Here is a 20,984-nt window from a genome sequence, read left to right on the forward strand (position 1 = left end):
GTTGTGGACATTAGCTGAGACAGAAAGGACGGGTGATATTTTAATATCTCCATTTCTCAAAAAAAACCGATCTTCATAAGGGTCGGTTCCTCTTTTACAGAACACACAGTATCGAGGTTGGTCGAAAGCTGCCGGGCTAAATAAAGCCAACAGTAACGTCAGCTGGGTGAGTAACTTATGTTAACGTTACAGCATATTGTGCCGTAAGTTTACTACCAGTACATGCAGCATGAAACATACGAGCGGGGGGGAAACACACTGACCTGCGGGGCCTAACGGCTGCTGCTGCCCGTCCTCTCCGAATATCAGTCTGAAGTCCAGCTCCTCATTCCCGGGGCAGTTTGCAGTAGTCATCGGGTTTGACAGCTCGGGTTTTTACCCCGTCACTCGACCGTCGACCGCTGGAGCACTTTATGCTCTCCTAAAATGTCACAACATTTACCGACTGCCACGACGCCGAACTTCAACTTTTGTTCATTTAACTCGTGAGCTTTTGGGCCATACACGAACTCGTGTTTTCCCACTCGTTTTGACAAATCCAAAATAATGCAGGTCGTTGGCTCCTCTTCCTCTGGCAGTTCACTGGCGAAATTCTGGCTTCAACTTCAGAGAAAGTCGCCTGCCCCCTCTGTCTCTCCGTCTCTCACTATTTCTCTCTGTCTCCCGACCGAGTCAACAACAAAGAAGTGCTTTCTCTGCCGGTGTTCAATGTTCGCTATGAAGCCGACGAGTTGTCGTTTAATTGTCCCGTTCCCTCTGTCTCTCTATCTGTCCTCCGGTCTGTTTCTCTATCTCTCTCCGGAGCTCCTATCCCAACTTTTACTAACCCCGCGTGACAAGGCAGTTCCAGTGGTGACGTCAGCAGACACAACACAACACAAGGCACGCACACACGCACGCACGCACACAGCTCCTCTACTATGGAGTTAACGCACAGTTTATTAAAGACTTACCAAGTTATGAGCCTAACGTATTTTATTTATAACCAGAGGGACATCTTGGTGCCTGGGAAGTAAAATAATACATACATAGGAAACATTTGACCTAAAATGAATTAATATTAAGTGTTATTATTGTGTTAATAAGCTGTTTGCAAACCAAAATGTACAACCATTTGAAATTGCATGTAAGAAACCTTTTGACCTTGCAACAACATGGTCTTACAGCTCTATTTAATTGGCCCTCCATACTCTCTATCCTAACCACCCCCCATTAGATTACATCCGATTGTGCCTGGCCCTCAAACATACGTCTTTGTTCCAGTCCAAGCCAGAATTTGGTAAGTATAATGACATGATGCACTTTTTACCTTTCGATCCCTTGGGCCTGTCAGCACAGAGCCACATTAATTTCTAATCAGCCAATTTAGGCTTGTGAATGGGGCTACATTGTAGGTAGGGAAGAATAGACATCTTGATCATCATAGCTGTGTGAATAATTTAGATTAGAGATGATGCGGCCTAAATAGCGCCTCAAGCCAAGTGTCATTGAAACAAATGCTGTTGGTGTTCCCAGAGCACAGGGTTTAAATACCTGTAGTTCCCACTTTTATCCCTGATTGTACAGGGTTTAGAGGGGTGTTTCTCACTCAGTTTGAAATGTGGTTCTCTAACTTTATTACCTGCTCAAATGGTGATTTTACACTGGGTGGGTATTTCATAGGACACTAAACTGTTGACCAAAAGCAATAATGGTTGAGAAGATGAACATATTTGAAAACTCCTTACACATGCATTTAAAATAGCCACATTGTTAAATGTAACTCTGACATGTCAAGGTATTTTGCTTATTGTGCATATTCAGTCCTGACACTGTATATTCCCGCTTTGAGGGGTTCCTTCCTGTGATTTATTTAAATCACAAAGCAGCTGTCATTATTTCTTGCCACAGATAGGGTGGTTACAGTAAATCTGCGGCTTGAATAAAGCATTAATAAATCTGTCTGTATATGGGCTGTTCCACTCCCTTTAACCCTTATGTGTCTATCCAACCTGTCAATCTCCTCAAGTTAATCTTTATTGGGTAAGCAACACAGAGGTTGATGCACTCTAAAGCTTTAATGTGCTGCTGCTTTGATGATCTTCTTGCCTGACAACATTTGTATTAGTATTCAGTAATTTCCTGCTTTCACCCTGTTGAAGATATTAGTCCATACAATTGTGTACACACAACTCTAAGTGTACTTGCATTATTGGCAGCATGTACGAGGTGTTCAAATTCTTGTTGTGATGCCCTCTACTTGTACTATGTACACACACACACACACACACACACATTTGCGGCTGATCAAGAAAATCTGCATATCTCTATCAAGCAAGTTTTTAATGTTTCACCAAAGGTTTTTGAAACATTGATAAGCAGAGTTATAAAACACCTTAAGTTTTTATTATGTGCATTACTTCTACTATTCATTCTACCCTTCATAGCTTAATGAAATTAGTATAATATTTTGGGCTTTTATGAACAACTTGCCATAAATAAAACAAATGTGTACATATATTTTCTTCATGTAAAAATCAAACTTTGCATGATTTTCTATATTCAAGCTAAACATGCACAGTACCAAGAAAAAAAGCACCAAAGACCATTTATTATGTTGCTTGAAATAAGAGCACATTTTGATGTAAATCAGTCCATCCCCAACACAAATTGCATGCGCAGCAGACAGCAGCCTCTTATTTTTCTGACACAGCCACACTACATATACCTATGCTAGATGCATGTGGGCGTACAGACAGACGCTCAGCACACAAATGCATCTGAAAGCATCAATATCACATTTCCTGTGGTCTTAATTTCCAAGCAAAAGCACAAGGTTTAACACTTTTTGACTTATATGCCATCCTCTGAAGCAATTATCTCCCAACAGTCATTTGTTCTTCTCAATACTGAAAGGAATCAAAATCCCCCTGAGTTCTGAATACAAGCCAAAGCTGTTCGATTTTTAGTTTCCTTTCTAAACATAATAATGTTATCCTGCCATTTTAAACTGCGCCCACATATGCAGTAGTCTGATTAACAACTAATATTAAGAACATTTCACTCAAGTGTTTTGCTAAAAAACATTGGTAGAACAAGTACAAAAATGTTCTACTCAAACAAGTGTATTGACTTAAATAAGTAATAGATAAGAAATATTACTTGTGGTGTAACCTAAAAGAACAAAAGGAGCTATTTTTAGGGACTACTATGAGCAACAGCTACTGTCAGTTAGTCACACATGATTATTGTGTAAAGTAATTCCCTACCTGCACATGTACCAACAAGTACCAACCAATTCCAGTCTGTATTCATTTAATTAATCTTAATAACCAAGTCTTCTATGAGACTGACTGACAATGGAAAAGAGTTAATTTAACTGGAGTACCCTCCTGAGCTGTGACTCTTGCCCTGCTGCAACATATTTGAGTCACTTCTTCATAAAAAACCTGAAAGTAAAGAATGAAAGTAAAATTACAGATTACAATTATAATAACTATGGAATTAGTTACTTTCCACATGTGCTTACAAAAGAAAGGAAGACATTTAGTTAGTGGTTTTAGTTGTAATTAATCCAAACGATTCTTACTTTACTGACTGCATATTTACCTTTGGCATGAATACATTCTTATTAAATTGAATTACAAAGTGATCATCATGTTATTATGCGGCAGTCACATGACTTGACTGAACTTTCTCCTGTGCAGCAGTCGTGTCTCCAGACCCACCCGAGTCTAATTCAGGTTACCTGCGTGTCTTATCTTCGCAGATGACCTTTGAAGGGAGAAGATAAAGAAAACAAATTGTGTGGGAGGCTGTAGATGTGGTTTGTGATATAATGTTCTCGTAAAAGAAAGTTATGAAGGAAAGAAAAAACAGCATCTGCCCCCACACTGGTCCTGCTTGAGAGGTGTCACTCTTTCAAGGATTGGGGTTTGCACACACTGCAGAAATGCAACGCAGCACCATGGCAACGCGCGATGTTCACTAAATGTCAACAAATATCAAGTTGCACGCAGTCCTGGATCAGAATGTCAGCTGATAAGGAAATAAAGACTCACTTAAGCAATCATGCTGTTTTGGAGAAAAACAAATTTCATTTACATAAAACATTTGTAAAGTAAAAGCATTTCTGTAATTTGTTTGTTATTCTATGTCTTAATTTATCTGTGATTGATTTATAGACTAGAGTATGTTAATAATGCGGCACAGTTGAATAGTGAACAATATGCAGAATATAGTTTGAAGAATAATTAACCCTAGACAAACTATGTTTTATTTCTTTTGAAACCATGTGAAAGAATCCTTATAGACTTGGAAGACTTGCTGAAACTTGCTGTCACAGCTCTGATTAGGATTTTTAGGTGACTTGAAGTCTTCCTCGTGGGTTTATGCTGCCCTCTGTTGTTTAGTCTGTAAAACTGAATATTGACTCAGTCTGATGAGTGAGTCAGTTGAGTTGCCTCCCCTCAGGCAATCACAAGCCCAGGGTCTGGACAAACTGTACGCAGTGGGACTTTAACTAATTTTAATGTTTACTTTACAGTGAAAAGGCTAATTAAATAAAGAAGTTCACATGTACGGAAGTAACCATTATATGCCCAGCTCAGTTCTCTCTCCCTTTGTTAGGAGACAGTAATCCAAGACCCCAGTTCATCAGGACTCCGGCTGCCACAGCGTTTGGCTTGTCCAACATGTGACAGGGAGTCTATTACTGGAAGTGTGTGTGATGTTCTGAAGCTACAGCAAATCAATCAGTGAGCCGATTCATTCAGCACATGGGAAGGGTAGCTGATGTACGATCAATGCTAGATGTGACAGCAGCACTGATGCACACAGCTGATTTTTTTCTATGCTGGGGTATAAATGCAGTTGTCCTTTGCAGAGACAAGGATGATGGGAAGATAAAAATATGTGAACCAAAATAAATGAATGAAAACATTCCTAGCAGGCAACTGCAGAGAGACGGGGCCAGCAGAGGCTTGTGTCCCCCCTTTGGACCCTCTCTGGATGCATGCCTGGTTAGATTAGTCTCCTTTTTTTATTAGCTTACACTCCCCGTGGCAAAGCAGCAACACTGGCAATTCAATACAAGGATTTATACTACTTTTGCCTTTAAGTTGTAATTTATAAGTGTGGACTACATACTATGATGACATGTTGAAAAGATGATTAAGTCTTATAATAATAATCAGCCAAATGTAAATCTGCTTTACAGCGCTTGGTCTTTGCTGAAGAGGATTGACCAGAACTCAGAGTCATGTGGACAGTTATTGACAGTCACCATTGTGTCAATTACAGCGCTCTTTCTCACCCTTCTCCAATCTATTACAATCTCTGACATAACTTTACTGCAGGCAGTGCTGATTCATTCAGCTGATTGATTTACTGTTAGAACAGACATACAATGTACAGGACTTCAAAACAAACTCAGTGATCTGGGGATGGTCAAGTGGTTTGCGGTTCAAAACTACGTATTTCTATTCAATTTTTTTAATGAAAAGATATTTACCTATTGAAATAAGTATACCTTGTTAACTTACCGATATTATTAGCCAAATATTCTATAATAATATTATATATAGTTTTTCTCAGGGAACATTACATTAGAATGATTAAATATTTGGTTACAAAAAGGTTTATCTGTTTGCAGCATTAATAATATGTTTATTTAACTTGTTCAATTAACATAGCCTAATATATTCTTTCTTTTTACTTTTCTCAATTACTTTTTATATAATTGTGGTGTACGTTTGGATTTTCTTGTTGTTTCTTTTACATATATGTTTATATTTCTACATTTGTATTTGCTGCCGAGTTTGAATAAAATGAGGGAAAAAAAAGATACATTGCAATTCTAGATGTTGCGTTCCTATATACGTCATCACTCCACGCCCGCTTGACATCATCAACATTCGCCGATAAAGCATGGCGAGACCGCAGACAAGAGAAATAGGGTGCTGACGGATTTGCTGTGTTTTCCGAACATTTTGAGTGATTTTTAAAGATCCCCACTGCACTAAACTGGTTTAACCGTCATGTTTTAGTCGTTCAGTCACGTTTTTATTCTTGTCAGCTGACTTTTAGCTGCTAGCGAGCCACTTCAACACCAAAATGCACTCTGTGAAGGTCGGCGGTTTGGCTGCGTCAAGAGCTCTCTGCCTAAGTAGGATTTACTTTACTGAGTTTGTTAAAGTATCGTCTTGCTGTCGTGTTCGTTGTCCTGTTAGTCAGACTCGCTTTTGTCAAACGGCAGCCAGGCCAGAAGAGACCGCAGTTATTCGTATTCCTCGCTACATGCAGAGGCGCGTTGACGATGTGAAACAGACTCGAGGCAAAAACAAGATCAACACCATCAAAGCTGGCAAGCTCCTGATCCAGAGCAAGAACCCTGACCTGAACCAGTCTGCGGGATACATACTTGGAAAGTTCGAGCAGCCATTTCTCTGCTCGAAAGGGTGGAAACATAACAAATCGTTCGGTGACTATTTCACCATCAACAACATCAAGACTGTTGCACCTTTTGTTGCTGAAAATCAGAAGGAGGATGCCGAAGAGAAAACAGTGGTGACGTTTAATAACCTCCGCATCTGCAAGGAGCTAGTGGAAGCTTTGGACAATATCGGCATTACCCACCCCACCACTGTACAGCTGCAGACCATCCCAAAGGTCATGAAAGGTCAGAACATTCTCTGTGCTGCAGAGACGGGCAGTGGGAAAACACTGAGTTACCTCCTGCCTATTGTTCACAGACTGCAGGCTGATAAAAAATCAGAGATGTACGCTGAGACCGAGCACAAGGTTCGCAGTCTGGTCCTTGTGCCTTCCAGAGAGCTAGCTGAGCAAGTGGCGGCTGTGTCCAGGACTCTGTGTGCTCCATTTGGCTTGCTGACAAGGACTGTGGGTGGTGGGCGAGGTGTAGGACACATCAAGGTGGTCTTCAAGGGGGATCAGCCAGATATTTTGGTGGCTACACCAGGTGCTCTGGTCAAGGCCCTGCGGAGACGCTGCCTGGACTTGAGTGAGCTGAGCTTCTTCGTGGTAGACGAGGCTGACACCATGTTTGACCCCAGCTTCTCTGACATGCTGGAGAACATCCTGCACCACACAAACATTGCTAGTGAGCCCAAGGAAACACGCGGCCTGGACCATAAAGCCCAGCTGCTGGTGGTGGGGGCCACCTTCCCTGGTGGTGTCGGGGAAGTTCTCAGCCAGGTGACAGACCTTGGCAGCATGGTGGTTATAAAGAGCAAGATGCTGCATTTCCTTATGCCACATGTCAAGCAGACGTTCCTGAAGGTAAAGGGTGCGGACAAGATCCTGGAGCTCCACCAAGCCCTGAAGCTGCTCCAGCAGGAAAAAGGGGGAGGCGCTGTTGTAGTCTTCTGCAACAAGTCTGCCACAGTCAACTGGCTGGGGTACTCGCTGGAGGAGATGGGGGTGCAGCACTCACGTCTGCAAGGGGAGATGCCCGCCGCAGTGCGTGCAGGAATCTTCCGCTCCTTCCAGAAGGGCATGGTGGATGTGCTGATATGCACAGACATTGCTTCACGCGGCCTGGACACATCCCGAGTGCACTTGGTCGTCAACTATGACTTCCCAGAGTCCCACACAGACTACATCCACAGAGCAGGGAGAGTGGGAAGAGCAGGAGGGGTGGAGGATGGGGAGGTGCTCAGCTTCGTCGCTCATCCGTGGGATGTGGAGCTGGTGCAGAAGATTGAGGCTGCTGCTCGTAGGAGAACTTGTTTGCCAGGGATGGAATCTGGTATCCAAGAGCCAAAAGCCAAAGTAGTAGAGGCAGAGGAGTAGAAGTGGGTTTTTTTTATATGTGTTCTGGTGTGATGTGTTACTGCATGTGTGGTGTTGGAGTGAGAAACTCTAAATGTGCAAAACATTGTCAGCAGAAACAGTAAGCAAGATTTGTTCAAAACATTATTACAGTAGGCTGTTTTTCTATGTCCACTATGACATACTTTTTTTATTTAAAGACTCAAGAATGAAATTTCCCAGTTGGGGTGGAAATTTTCCTAAAATATGTGCAGTTTGTTTTACCCTACAGTCATTCAAACCCCAACAAAGTCTTGTGCTTTTGTCAAGTTACAACCTGGAATCACTTATTTCTGGTGTATGTGCTTAGTCCCAATAATTACAATGTACTGACACAAAGACCATTCTTTTTCCATCAATGGAAATATGGAAAACGCTCAATGTGTGCTTTATGTCTAAATATAATTTTGCCATCATCTCAGAAAATGTTGTTATAGCCTATATTTCCTGATGTAAATAATGTTTGTTTGTACAGATGAATCTGCTCAGCAATTACTTATTTAGACTTGTTATACATGTATTATTGCAATATTTTCAAACTGATGCAATAGTTGTGTTAAAGAGACTTGACTTCAAAGTAAAATATGATTGCATATTCTTCTCACCTTGTTTTATTTACCTCTATTTAATTGAGCAGTTTGAAAATGTGTGATCTTTGAACAATGTACTAGCTATTTTCTTTGTAGCAAAATCATGAATTTCTTCAGCATAACTCTGTTCTTGCCCTGTTGTGGCTTTTTTTGGATGCAAAAATATTTTTGCGCAAGTACCAAAAATGACTTCCTGAAAACACATCAGCATCTCCTCCTTGTGAAAACAGAAATTGACCTGGTTGGTAAGTGTAAAGTAATTCTCAGTGAAACTGTGCAACAAAGTAATGTGATGCTTGTGGATAGCTTGTCATTGAAAGAGACTTTGCTGTATTTTTTTTTCAAATGCAACATGTTGGCGTTTTCGCCACTCCCAACCAAATACCATCCAGGATATGGTATTTAGATAAGCTTCAGTTGGTGTATCCAATGTTGGCATATTACACTGAATCTACAACATCTAGAAACAGGAAAGCACTCTGAATAAGAAGAAAAATACATTCTACTTCTCTGAACACTCTCTTAAACTTTTACGCTTGTTGAAGTATTGATACTGTCATATGGACTAATCCTGAATTCTTTGGAGGTCCATCCTGACCACAATTTGAAGTAGTTTTTTTCTGTAATATGTACTGCATGTGTTTAGCCACAAGGTGGTGGCATTTGTCTGATTTCAGTTTATGGGTATTACCTGTACAGTTGTCAAACATGTATACAGAACTGTGCCCAGCGCAATTAACTTGGCACATGCTCAGTAACACATTGGAAACAGACACAAGCCCACCTGATAATATCTGAAAGGTTTTGGTTCCTGGAAGCCTGTACCTTTGTCAAACTACAGCACTAATCAGTAATCTCTAGTCAAGTTGAACACAGGCCAAAACTTGACATTTCTGCTGTTAATATGGTAGGTCTGCTGTACCTGAAAGGATTTTTTTCTCTCCTCCATGCCTGCAGGCGCTTGTTGAAAGGAAACCACATAAGTGTCAACATGAAAATCTGCCAGAGTAAAAAAAAAAATGTTGGGGCTCTTATTTCAAAGGTAATAACTTTTACTGTGATGCTGATTTTATGTCATGTTTTTCATGAATTATGGACAGATGACAACAAACTTCCAAGTAGTCACTTCTGCCTGGAAACAGTTTGTGCTCTTTTTTTGAAAAGGTCAGTCGTGTTACATACCTGGTGATTTATGTTGGAGTGTTTGTGGAAGTACAGAGATTATAGAAGCAGACAGATGGACGTGTTAACGGCTCTGACAGTAAACGGGGTTTCCATCAGAATGTCTGGAATCTAGCTGTGATTGTCCTGCTCTGGCTCGGGTCAACATCTTTAAGCTTTGCCCCCCTTAGGTTCACATTTCACCCGACTGTCCCCTGACAACAAGGACCCAGTGTCCACTTACAGCAAGTAAGCAAATGCCTCCAATCCCTCAGTTTATATTTTTGTCCTGTCTCAAGCCAACTGACCCCTGCAAAACTGAAATAATAATAAACTCTATCAAATGTCCCACTTCCAAGCAGTTGCTGGGCCCCGTGTAAAGTATTTTAACACTAAAATAATTTTAGAACTTAAAGCTTCGCCTTAAAGGGCCACTCCACTGATTTCACACATGATAATCAGTTTACTCAATTACAAGGAGTACTTCACAGCCTATGAAAACAGTTGATTAATGTCTTATTTGGTGGCGGCGGAGCAGCTTTATCAAGGATGTGAAAATAACCCTGATGAGGTCATAGTTATGTCATCAGGGTTATCTCAGCTCGGGCTTGGAGACTACAAATTTATAACAAACAGCCTGTGCTACAAACAGGGGGTGTTGAGTTTGAAAGATGTGGGCATTTTCCAGGCACAGATCCAAGATGCTAGAGAACTGCACTATGGGAAATGTAGGATCCAGAGTTTTTGGAGCTCAACATACAAGAGACTAAAAATCAGGATATCTCTGCCTCTGCTGCTTTGATTTTGTCTTTTTTTTTAAGTCCCCCTCCACTCAAAAATGTGTTTTCCTTATTGTTCATTGACTTGGATGTTAGACCTTCACTGTACAGGGTTTGACAAAGGGGAACTTTTCTCTGTCTATCTCAGTTCAACACATGTTGATGTGCATGATTTTGTGATATCACAACTAGTTTGGAGGCCAATCGTGGTCCAACATGCCATGCTCCTGTAAAACAGGCTCCTGGTTTGTTGAACAAATCAAGGGAGAAGCATGAAGATGTCTGGTTTGAGGTCACTGGCTCCTCACCACCCAGCCTACAGTAAAACAAACAATGAGCATTTCTGAACCTCCGCTCAAATATTTGAGCAGGTGGTGAGGTTTGGATGACTTTCACAGGGAATTCTCCTTGATTTTTGTTTCTTTCTGTCTTTCCTTTTTGACATGAAACCAATAAAGGGCATTTACTTATTAGTATAACCAGATGATAGTCTGCTGACAATCAACAATTTTAAAAAAGGCTCAACACTGTTTAAAAATCTGTCCAAGTGAGGTAATTACTCTTGAAATGAAAAGTATTTATATAAACATTAAACCCCATGTGTAGTCCCTGTGGACGACTGAGGTGTATGGATGGACTACAAAGCGTTTGGGCCATTAATAATGACGCATTTCCTCTTTGCCCCACCGTGGGATTATCTCCCCCCTCCCCATTTACACACACACACGCACACACACACTCAGTGCCGCTGCCGCTGCTCACACACTGTCCGGCCACTTGGAAATTTCCCCTCAACGCGGAGGATATTTTAGTGCTGAGAAGCGGGACTGTCTGCTAATGTGCATCTCCTCAGGGCTGACTTGCTTGAAATGCCCCAGTAGAGGACCTGAAGGTAGGTTCGCAACCCTGTAATCGTTTTATTCTGCTGCCCAGCTCCTCCGCGGCAGACGTAGAGATCTGTTTGACCTTCTCTCCGACCAAAGCTTTATAATAAAACCGCACGCCGTGTGTGTGAGTGTGAGTGTGTGTGTGTGTGTGTGTGAGAGAGAGCCCAGCGTGAGTCCCAGCCTGCTGGATGGGAGCCTCTCTGTGTGACTGCGCTGCGTTTCAGTTCAGCCTTTTGAATGGATCGCTGCTATAAGTTGCGTTTCAGAGGCTGCGATGCTCATTCGAATCAACGAAACTTGTGGAGCCTTTAATTGTCGACTTCTCCAGTGGCATCGGCTTGTGTTTCGTGGCGACTTTACAAACCAACAGACCCCAGGGCTGCTGCAAGGGGAGAGGGGAGAGGGGAGGGGGGGTCGCCCGGTGAGGTTTTTTGGGCAAAGCTGTTGTTTCTGAAGCCGCAGGATTCAGCATGTGGATAAGCGAGGGCTGGTTTTGAGGTGGGTGTGCGGAGTCAGAGAGGCATGGGGAGTTCACGGAGGTTACACTGGCCAGGGAAAACCAGCCCCCGCCATGTTAAGTTACCACCTCAGTCAAAGCTGCCACTAATGCCACAGGCAATTGTTTCCAACTTTTTTTGTTCTCATAGCCTAATAACGTGTCGTGAAGAACGCCGTGTCTGAAAGGCACACATCAAAGGGCGGCCACCTGTGTAAAGCGCATGGCTGCTGTGTTCGGGAAAGCACGTTATAGCCTCAGCACACCGTTAAACATCATATAAACCTGCAGGGGAACCTGTGTTTTCAGCCGTGGGCGTTTTCTCCAGCATGTTTTTCTCGGTGCATGTGGTTGCAATTTCTCTGCTTATACCCTGCAGCCGTGTTTATGACGGTCAAGGTGATCATGATAGCAGCATGGGGGGAAAAATGTAAAGTGCGACATGTAGAATAATGTCCAGCCTCTCTGCAGCAGCAGCTGTCCTTCCAGGTTAACGGTATATGGTTTGAATTGTGAGGATGGCTGCCTGTGTCGGCTCCGGTGCCACACCCCTTCATAGAAAGACAAGGCTCCGATATTCTTCCATTAATACCAGTCACATGCTATATATATATATATATATATATGTGTGTATGTATTATCATTACTGCTGGAAATCTCGTGGTATTTTTTTCTTTTAAACTTGCTCTCCTATTTGGCAAAGAATTGAGTTGAGTGATCACTTGCCTATGTGCCAAGATTGTACTCAGGGATCAGTACACTCCATACTAGTATTGCAGAGTGGATCAATGAATTCAGAGAGCCAGTGCCAGATTGTGGGACTGTGAGCTGGTTAGGAGGCTGACCTGACAGGTCATATGAGACAGGGCGGCAAGAGATGCCTGCAATGTTTGATGTGGAAGCGAGTTTCTCTGGCAGTTTAATGGGCAAAAGTACCCCCCCCCCTCCCTTTCTCTCTCTCTCTCTCACACACACACACACACACACACACACACACACACACACACACACCTCACTCCCTTCCCCACTCCCCCTCTGGGTGCCTAGACCCTGGCTTGTCAGAAAAAGACACATGGCGTGTAGGCTGCAGGCTCCAATGTGTGTGTAATGCTTCAGGAGCGAGTGCTCTCCCCTGACTTGGTTTGTTACACATCCTCTAGGTATGTGTAACATCAGTCTATGTGATGAGATCTATTTGGCATTTAGGACAGCATTTCTCCCCAAAAATCTATAGTTAATAAAGGTGTGAAGAAAATTGCAGCAGCCACGAGAATGTCATTGCATCTCCTCAAGTTGCCCTATGTTAAAATCTGTCCTTTCAAAATGGCAGCTCTCGTCTAATGAGCCAGGCCTCCATTCTTCTGCACTGATCAGCTATGCTTCTGTTTCATCTCTGTGAAAATGTCATTTTTACAAGGCTCACAGTTAACTGTTACTATCAGCTGCTGCTGCTGCTGCTTAGTATGCAGCTCTGCGACCGGCGGTGGCACCGATCATTTATTAAACTGACCAAACTCTATCTGGCTGTCCTGACATAAAAGCAGCAATCAGAAGCTTTTTTCATTACATTAGCGACTGCACTGACCTTTTTGGAGAATGTGTTTATGCACCCATTATGCTATTAGTAGTTTGAAACCAATCTTCTCGAAACACAGTGATCAACAAACACACTCTTTACTCTGTAGCTGTTCAGTTATTCAGTGCTGAAATCAGTGGAATGAATAGAGAAGCAATGTGAACCACAGAGGAGTTCTTCAGGAAATTATGTCTAAGTCTGCACATAGTGAAAGCGTAAAGCAACTATGCTTTGCTTGAATGGGAGGAATTGAAATCAGCCTTTAAATGACTGTTTTAGCCTATAACCTATAGTCGTTAGCCCCATTGCCATTGCATAAAGATACTAAAGCAAACAAATTTACTGACTCATTCCCATAGTCATTCAGCTTGGTCTATAGCCTTGGGGGACTAACTGTCAATGGCAATGTGCTTCTGGCTTGCAAAGATCTTCAAGGCCAATCTCATCCGGTAGTGGAGGGGTTACTCATCAGCAGCACATGGCTAAGTTATTGATCTGTCCCTCTGTTCTGCATGGAAACAGGCCTTTGCTGTCACCAGTGACCACAGAGGGGAAGTAATGAGCAACCCATAATGACATAATAATCACAAGAGGCCCAATGTCAATGCACTGGACCATGGGAGGGGAGCCAACATTTTTGCCTTGCTCTGGAAGCTCTGTTGTGCATACAGGAAGAGTCATTACTAAATATGGTCAATCAGAGTTGTGGGATACAGTCAGCAAGTACAATACATATAAATGACATATTTCCTGCAAGGGAAAGGAAATGCTATGCTTGTGATCTGTATTCCTTTTTATGCAAAAGCTGCTGTGATGACAAGAGGCTTTTTTTCATGCAGGTGGTGCTTCCATCTGTACAGAGAAATCCTGGTTAAATTACATTTGCTAGAGATTATTTGCAAAATGTCTGACTAGCAGTATCCCTCGACACGTGTTCCACAGTTGTTCTTAAATTAACTTGATCTGCTGTTAATGCAGCAGTAACCGGGTGAAGAATCGGTGTCTACGCTGCTTGTTTTCCAGTGCAGCTCCCAGTTGGTCGCTTGGAACTCATTCCTTGTTTTTTTTATGGGTCCCAGAGCCTGAAACAAATGTTTGGAAGTGGTTGCCAGGTTGGTAACTAGGCATTAGCTTTTTGTTGCCAAAATTGGCAAATGTAATTGCCATCATTTTGTTTGTTTGTTTGACTGATTGACTGGTTTTATGTGATTTTAACAATTAAAGACAATCATTGGAACATTTAGACTGCATGTTTGTATGGTTTTGTACATTAATTAGCAGGGTACATTTTTAAAAGGCTGAATAATTACCTCATGCAAATATGATCACATTTGTAGTTTGTCTGTCGTATCAGATTGGAGCTGTTCTTGATCTGGAGTTGAAGATGAAATTTAAAGTTTTTAATTGTGAGAATGTAGTGGCATGTAGTGAGCCAGGATAGCCTGATTTACAGCATATTTAGAAGCATGGTGTCTACTAACCTGATGAGCTGCTCTACCTCCTTTTATTCTCCTCCTTAGCTGCCCTCTTTTGTGACTCCGAACCCTGTGTATGTATGATGTGCCCTCTTGAATGAGCAAACTTGTCCTCTCAGTGATAAAGTATGTATGCCATGCAGGATTGATGGTATAATTTGCTTGATTTTATTAAAATACTCCCCTAAATGTTGGAATTTCTCCCACTTTTCTTTGACGGCAGTATTCCCAGTATGTGGGATGGGTTCTTATGTGATATTGATGTGTTGTCATTTGCCTTTTCCCCCCACACTTTCCTCACCCTTACTCTCAGTGTGGATTCAGGCAAACATTGCTGTCAATCCCTAGATGCACATATGCACTTATAATCCTTAAGATTTTCATAAGATCAAAACCCATTTTTGACACTGTTTACATATGTTGGCATTTTCTGCAATAGTTTTTCAATGTGTTGTCATTCTGTAAATACCTTTTTCCATACAGTAGATTCATTGGTAGTGACGGAGACTGCCATTCCTGCCCTGGATTCAAATTGCCTACATATGTATACATACAATGTGTGTTTGTTTGGTTGCACTGTAAACTGATAAACCAGTTGCTTTTCTGTTCTTTTTCTGACAAAGTGGCTGCTCGAGTGTTTGTTGTGGTATTAAACAGCACTCGCTGTTACTATGGTAACCATGGTTGATGCCAAATCAACAAGGACTGAAATCTTAAGGATTACAACTTTAACTTTACTTTCATACTACACTTGAGTAGCAGTATTTTCAACCAACTGTAGTTTAATGCCTTTACAAATAGCAGCTAACACATTTGGGAATACTGTCTTGTGTTTAATGTGTGGAGTTGCAGTGTGAGGTCTGAATGGAGGTGGAGGAATGTCTGGCCTAGTTCAAGTTAACAATATCACAGAATTTCACACTTCGTTGTGTCCAAGCCAAGGCATGCGTAACCTTAAACATAAGAGTCAAATCACAAGATTCCAAGGAAGGCTTCCTGTGAGAAAGGGGGCCCCTGTGCCTGGCCCTTCCAAATATATAGACTTAACTTTGTTTTGGACAGTATCAGACAGAAGACACTTTGAATCACTTTCCATGCTGCTTTTTGTCCTAGACACAATCTCATATTAGATGGAAGGATTAAAATTGGCAATATTAGTCACAGGTTTGAGCCAAACTTTATTTTTGTAAAGGTCAAATGAAAAATATCTTATGACTGCAACAGCAATATAAAAAAAAGGAAATTAAATGAATCAATTTCGAGACTGGTTTGAAAATATTGTAGCCATCGATGATGAGATTCTGTCCATCCAGCCCGACAGCAGTGAAGCATTCAACCAAAGTTTTAATGTTGTGATGTGTAAGTTCTGAATGTTGGTCATTGTTGGGTGGATGCAGCAGAAGCTGCCTTCTTGGCACATCCCATCGACTTTCTGTTTTTTCCCACCTCCCACTGAGTTCTGGTTTGCCTGCCTCCCACTCAGTCCACCATCCAATCTACATTGCATCACAAATATAAGCCAGTGCAGCGGTTGCCTGCCAGTTACACAAAGAACTATTTCTGCAGAAGCGGCCTTTGCTAATTGATTGGTTTTAAATACTCTGTATGACTCAAGGATAGCAAATGTTCGCTGTGTTTTGTTTCAGTCTATAATTAAACATGAAGTATGTTTGAGGAGGAGCAGTCTGTCTGAGCAGCCAGTGCCTTGCAGCAGTCTGCATGTGATTCTGTGTGTACTGTGATTTAAGTCAGTGGACCCCCAGTCTGGTTTAAAAATACAACATTTTGGTCATGCTGAGCAGTCTGGAGCAGCAGTAGCCTGTATGGTTGTCATAGTGACGGGGGATGAAAACTCATGCTGCCTATGACTTAGTAGGCATTTTGATTGGAGTTGTTCATTTGAGCTGTTACCCCCTGTAGAAGAGCACATTCATGACAATGTTCATGACCACTGATGTTTATATATTGTAATGGATTCAGATCAGCGTTGCATAGTCATGTTTCATAGTGTTATGTAGCTTGTATGGGCTGTGGAGGCAAAGTAACCTGCCATTCCCTGTTGACTTACGAGCTGAGAATTCACCCCTTTTTACACTTGTCTTGTTGACTGCTCAACACCAGAAAGATTACAGCTTTCATTCTCAATGCTATCTATTAGATGGTGAAGCTCCAGAAGATAACACCAGGTTAAATATGATATAAAACTTTTATAGAGATCCCATTGGCGTAATGAAGTGAAGTCCTAATGTTCAAATTTGGCACTTTGAAATGAATACCAGTTATTTCTGAATTTAAGTGTCTTCTTTATTAGCTTCCCAACACTGCTTGTCACAGGATCTGTTGCGGGATCCGTTACAGCTTTTTGGCTATAAATACATGTAAACACAATCCAAAATTGGCTGTAAAATTGCCCCTAGACTTTAGTCTCCTTTGTTATTCTGGTTATTTTATTAATTATATTTAATTGATCTGTGTTGACTATTATGCTAACAAAAGTGTATTGTTCTGTCCTCTGCATGTGGGACTGCTCTAAAATGTAGCTTTGGTTATTTATGATCTGTGCTTATTATTAACATAATTTAGTAGAGAAATCAGCTACGACATCCTTTTAGTTACACAAACATCTGTAAGACAGATCACTACTTGCTGGGCCAAATCCAGGTTGACTTCAAAACCTCAGCTTGTAATTTCAGGGGTTTTGGCCAAAGCTAACTGTCATCTCGACCCCTGGCTGAAAGTGGATCTGCTCTGAAATGTGTTTCAGGTTGCAGCTGAGCTCTTCAGCTATTACTGGAGTGCATCTCTGGCAGAAATCCCTGCTGCCATGGTTGCCACCTCGAAGCTCATGCCTCTTAGTCACCAGGGCAGAAATGTAACCTAATCAGGTGTCTGCCTCTCCCAGTACATAAGCACTGCACACTGCGAACAGAGTGTCAATGGGCTGTTTTGTACGAAAAGCACTCTTGTGAACCTATATGATACCCTGCTTTTTCACATTTCACTTGGATTCCTTATTGCTACTTATATTGCTTTGGGCGGTAAAATTCATTTTCCATCTACCCTCCTCTTCCTTCTGCTTGGGACCTATTTGACCTTGCCAAAGTAACCAGGAAATACAGGAGTTGCCTCAAGGTTACAGAAGCATGCTTATTACATAGATATTTGCTGGTTTTGGTTTCCTCGACCGAGTGAGAGAGTTTGCAGCTAGGAAGTGAACCATGTAACACCCTCTCCATCTCAACAAGTGCTCCTGAGCAAAGTGCTTTATTTTACGTTCACTCAGTGGACTACTTGATGCCAAATTCTACTTGTTGTGGTTATTTTTGGTATCTTATCCAAAGTGTGTGCATGTGTATAACTGGTGCTTTAAGTACTAATGATGAATCAGAAAAGCATTACTATATACTGTATTTATATGTGTGCAGGTAAAACCATATATATCAGTAGATTTTGACCACAGTGTAACAGGAGAAAAATCATGCTTGGCATTCGAACAAGACCGGTATCATTTGAATCTGCAGCCAGAATTAAAGAAAGGGGATGAGCGCATACAGCTTTGATGGTTCTGCCAATGAAAACCATGGCCTCATCCTTGTATTTTAAAGATGACATCAAGCATGACTGCATCTAAGTTTCCTCTGTTGATCCCTCAGCAGTTGGCTGTAACTGTATCTATTCCCAAAGTCATGAACAAATGGTGTTCTCATTACTCAATGCATTTGTTTTTTGTTGACAAATTTCAACATTTGTATCACTCATCAAATTATTTTTGTCCCTGTGATGTTGTGGTTTGTGAAAATAATCCTCTGTTGGAATTCCCCAGGAAGTGACTGCGGAGCAGCTCGGTGCTTTGTTGAGCAGGGGTGAGTGAAACATTCTGGGAGTGCTGGAAATGTATCCCACCCCTTCGCTCCTCCTCAGCCCTCCTACAGCCTGGGGCATCTATTCTTGGTTTTCTCATGAGGATAAATTCTTGCCACAAATGTTTGGTAGCTCACTTGCATGGGGAGTAAGCCCACTGTATAAGGCCACCCTGCTGGCAGAGGGGCTGAAATGTTCCCAGTGTTGCAGAATAGAAAGGACAAACTATTCCAGATATGTGAGTGTGATGGACAGATTGTTGAAATCCAGAGTAGCAGACGTCATTATTGTCTTGCAGTCAGAGTCAACACAACATATGCTGGATGAGCTCTGCCTTCAATCAATTACCAATTAATGGATTTGTGTTTTTGGCTAATCATTTACTCTGTGAAATGTCAAATCTAACCAAAACAACAATGTACCACAGCCCAAAATGATCAACTTAACTTAACTTAGCTTAACTTTCTTGTGTTATTTGACCATGGGTATAGCTGATATATTTCAGCAGCCAATATTTGGGTGTATCCCTCCAGATTGTAATTCATTTGAAATATTCCACCATGTGTTGATATTTGTAGAGAAATATAGAAATACTTTACCAAAGAATTAACTAAACAATGTGAAATTGTCTTGACAGTGCTGACCAGAGAGCCAGAGAGTCCAATATGGACGCTATGTTGCCCCATTCACTTTAATTTACTATTAATTTTCACTTAATTTATTGTAAGCTGAACAGTAGAAAAAAAATAGAGAGAAACTCTGGGAAGGTTAGCGCTAGATCGGCCGGGTCCACTAGCAAGTTATCGGTTGGCTTGCCAGCTAGTGTCAATATGTCACCAAGCTTCCAGCCCCACCTGTTTCGTGTGGACAAGCCAATGTCAGTTTGTAGTGTGACGGCTGCTCCCTGGTAAACACCCTTGCCACTTTGTAAAACAAAGGCTTTCCATTAAACATTTCTTCAAGCCCAGGCTGAGATAACCATGATGACATCACTCGGGTTGTTTTCTCTACGAAAAATTCTGTCCAGTGTCAGGGAAGATGTTGTTGTACGACTTATTTCACAGGCTGTTTGGTACTCCCTAACTGATTGATTGATTGATTGATTGATTGATTGATTGATAGATAGATAGATTATGCCACAGCTTCACAGAGTACATGCACAGAAGTTTAGCCCATTGAGTTCTTCGAATCAGTCAGTCATGCATCACCTACAGTTGCAGGACTCTGCTTGATAATTAAAAATGATCAGCTGTAAAATTGAAGAATAAAGCATATTGTTCTCTGACAAGCCAGTTCAGCTGGAGGTCAGCGTTTGCTTTAAGCCCACACAGATCAGACATGACAGATCTGACAGATGCTTGCTGGTTCTTTTTTTTTTTTTGCACTTGTTTTATGCTTCATGTTTTTCTTGTTTTATTCACAGTGATTAGTATTGAGTTCTCTCTTTTGTTGAGCAATGTATCAGGGTGCAAAGTGCATGTTGACAAATGCGGCACCATCATACATAATGACAGTTGACCACAAGCGAAGGTGAAAATGCTGTCGCACACACTTTGAACTGACAGGATGAGCCTCATCTCTCCTGTGATACGATTTGAAAATGATCATCCATGAACTAATAGATTTCTCTTTCTTTTTTCGACCCACTACAAGAAAATGTGTTTCAGTTAGTTTCCTTTTCTTGATATGTGACTCTTTTCAGATACTTTTGTGTTGAATGTGTCTCGCTTTGCATCCCTTATCCCATATCCAACATGACACTGCAAAATTCTGTGGATGGATGGCACCAGAAATAGCCCTTTAAGTGGCTGTTAATGTAGGACTCTTGCACAAGCATACTGTCAGTGCTCCTTGCCCTTGGCCCAAACCTTTCTGTCTGGAACAGACTTGCTCGCAGTCCCCACCTCCCAGCAAGCCTCTGGTGTTGCTTGTGGAGGTTGTAGGGTTTGAATAGAGCTATATAAGGGAAACCATTCTTTGTTTATTAGTTAAGAGTACATGGGAGTGCTGCCAGGCCTCTCAGAGTAGAAAATAGGGACAGAAAGAAGAAGACGAAACACCACTCAAACAGAGTGTACTCTGCTATGTAGAGCTGTAAACATTGCTCCTTTTTTTGAAGGTGGCGTTATGAGTGTGGCGGCTGGCTTACATTACATGTGGAAAGGTCAGTGTTAATCAAGTGGCTGAAAATAGCCTTTTATTTGTGCGTTGTGCTATGGGTAGTGTCTGCTAATGCAGCAAGCCACTAGGATACAGTGGTTACATTAGCTGCCTCCCGGTGACTTCATCTGGTGGACATTTGCAGTAGAGTTATGAGCAGTGGAGATTGTTGGAGAGAGGCCCTCCACCT

General features: G+C 41.7%; 2 protein-coding genes across 2 annotated transcripts in view; one reads left to right on the top strand and one right to left on the bottom strand.

Moving 5' to 3' along the window:
- Positions 1-397, bottom strand: part of nfatc3a (nuclear factor of activated T cells 3a) — a 57,460-nt gene extending 57,063 nt beyond the window's left edge. The window contains exon 1 of the mRNA XM_070913665.1: positions 264-397. Within this exon, the coding sequence (XP_070769766.1) occupies positions 264-354 (91 nt within the window). The 5' untranslated portion in view covers positions 355-397. The remainder of the gene's footprint in view (positions 1-263) is intronic.
- A 5,696-nt stretch (positions 398-6,093) lies between these two features.
- ddx28 (DEAD (Asp-Glu-Ala-Asp) box polypeptide 28) lies at positions 6,094-7,791 on the top strand. The gene has a single exon (XM_070910646.1). It carries the CDS (start codon positions 6,094-6,096, stop codon positions 7,789-7,791), a length of 1,698 nt encoding a protein of 565 aa, XP_070766747.1.
- The last annotated feature ends 13,193 nt before the right edge of the window (positions 7,792-20,984 follow it).

The sequence above is a fragment of the Enoplosus armatus genome, chromosome 1 (genome assembly GCF_043641665.1).
Source record: "Enoplosus armatus isolate fEnoArm2 chromosome 1, fEnoArm2.hap1, whole genome shotgun sequence".
Lineage (NCBI taxonomy): Eukaryota > Metazoa > Chordata > Actinopteri > Centrarchiformes > Enoplosidae > Enoplosus > Enoplosus armatus.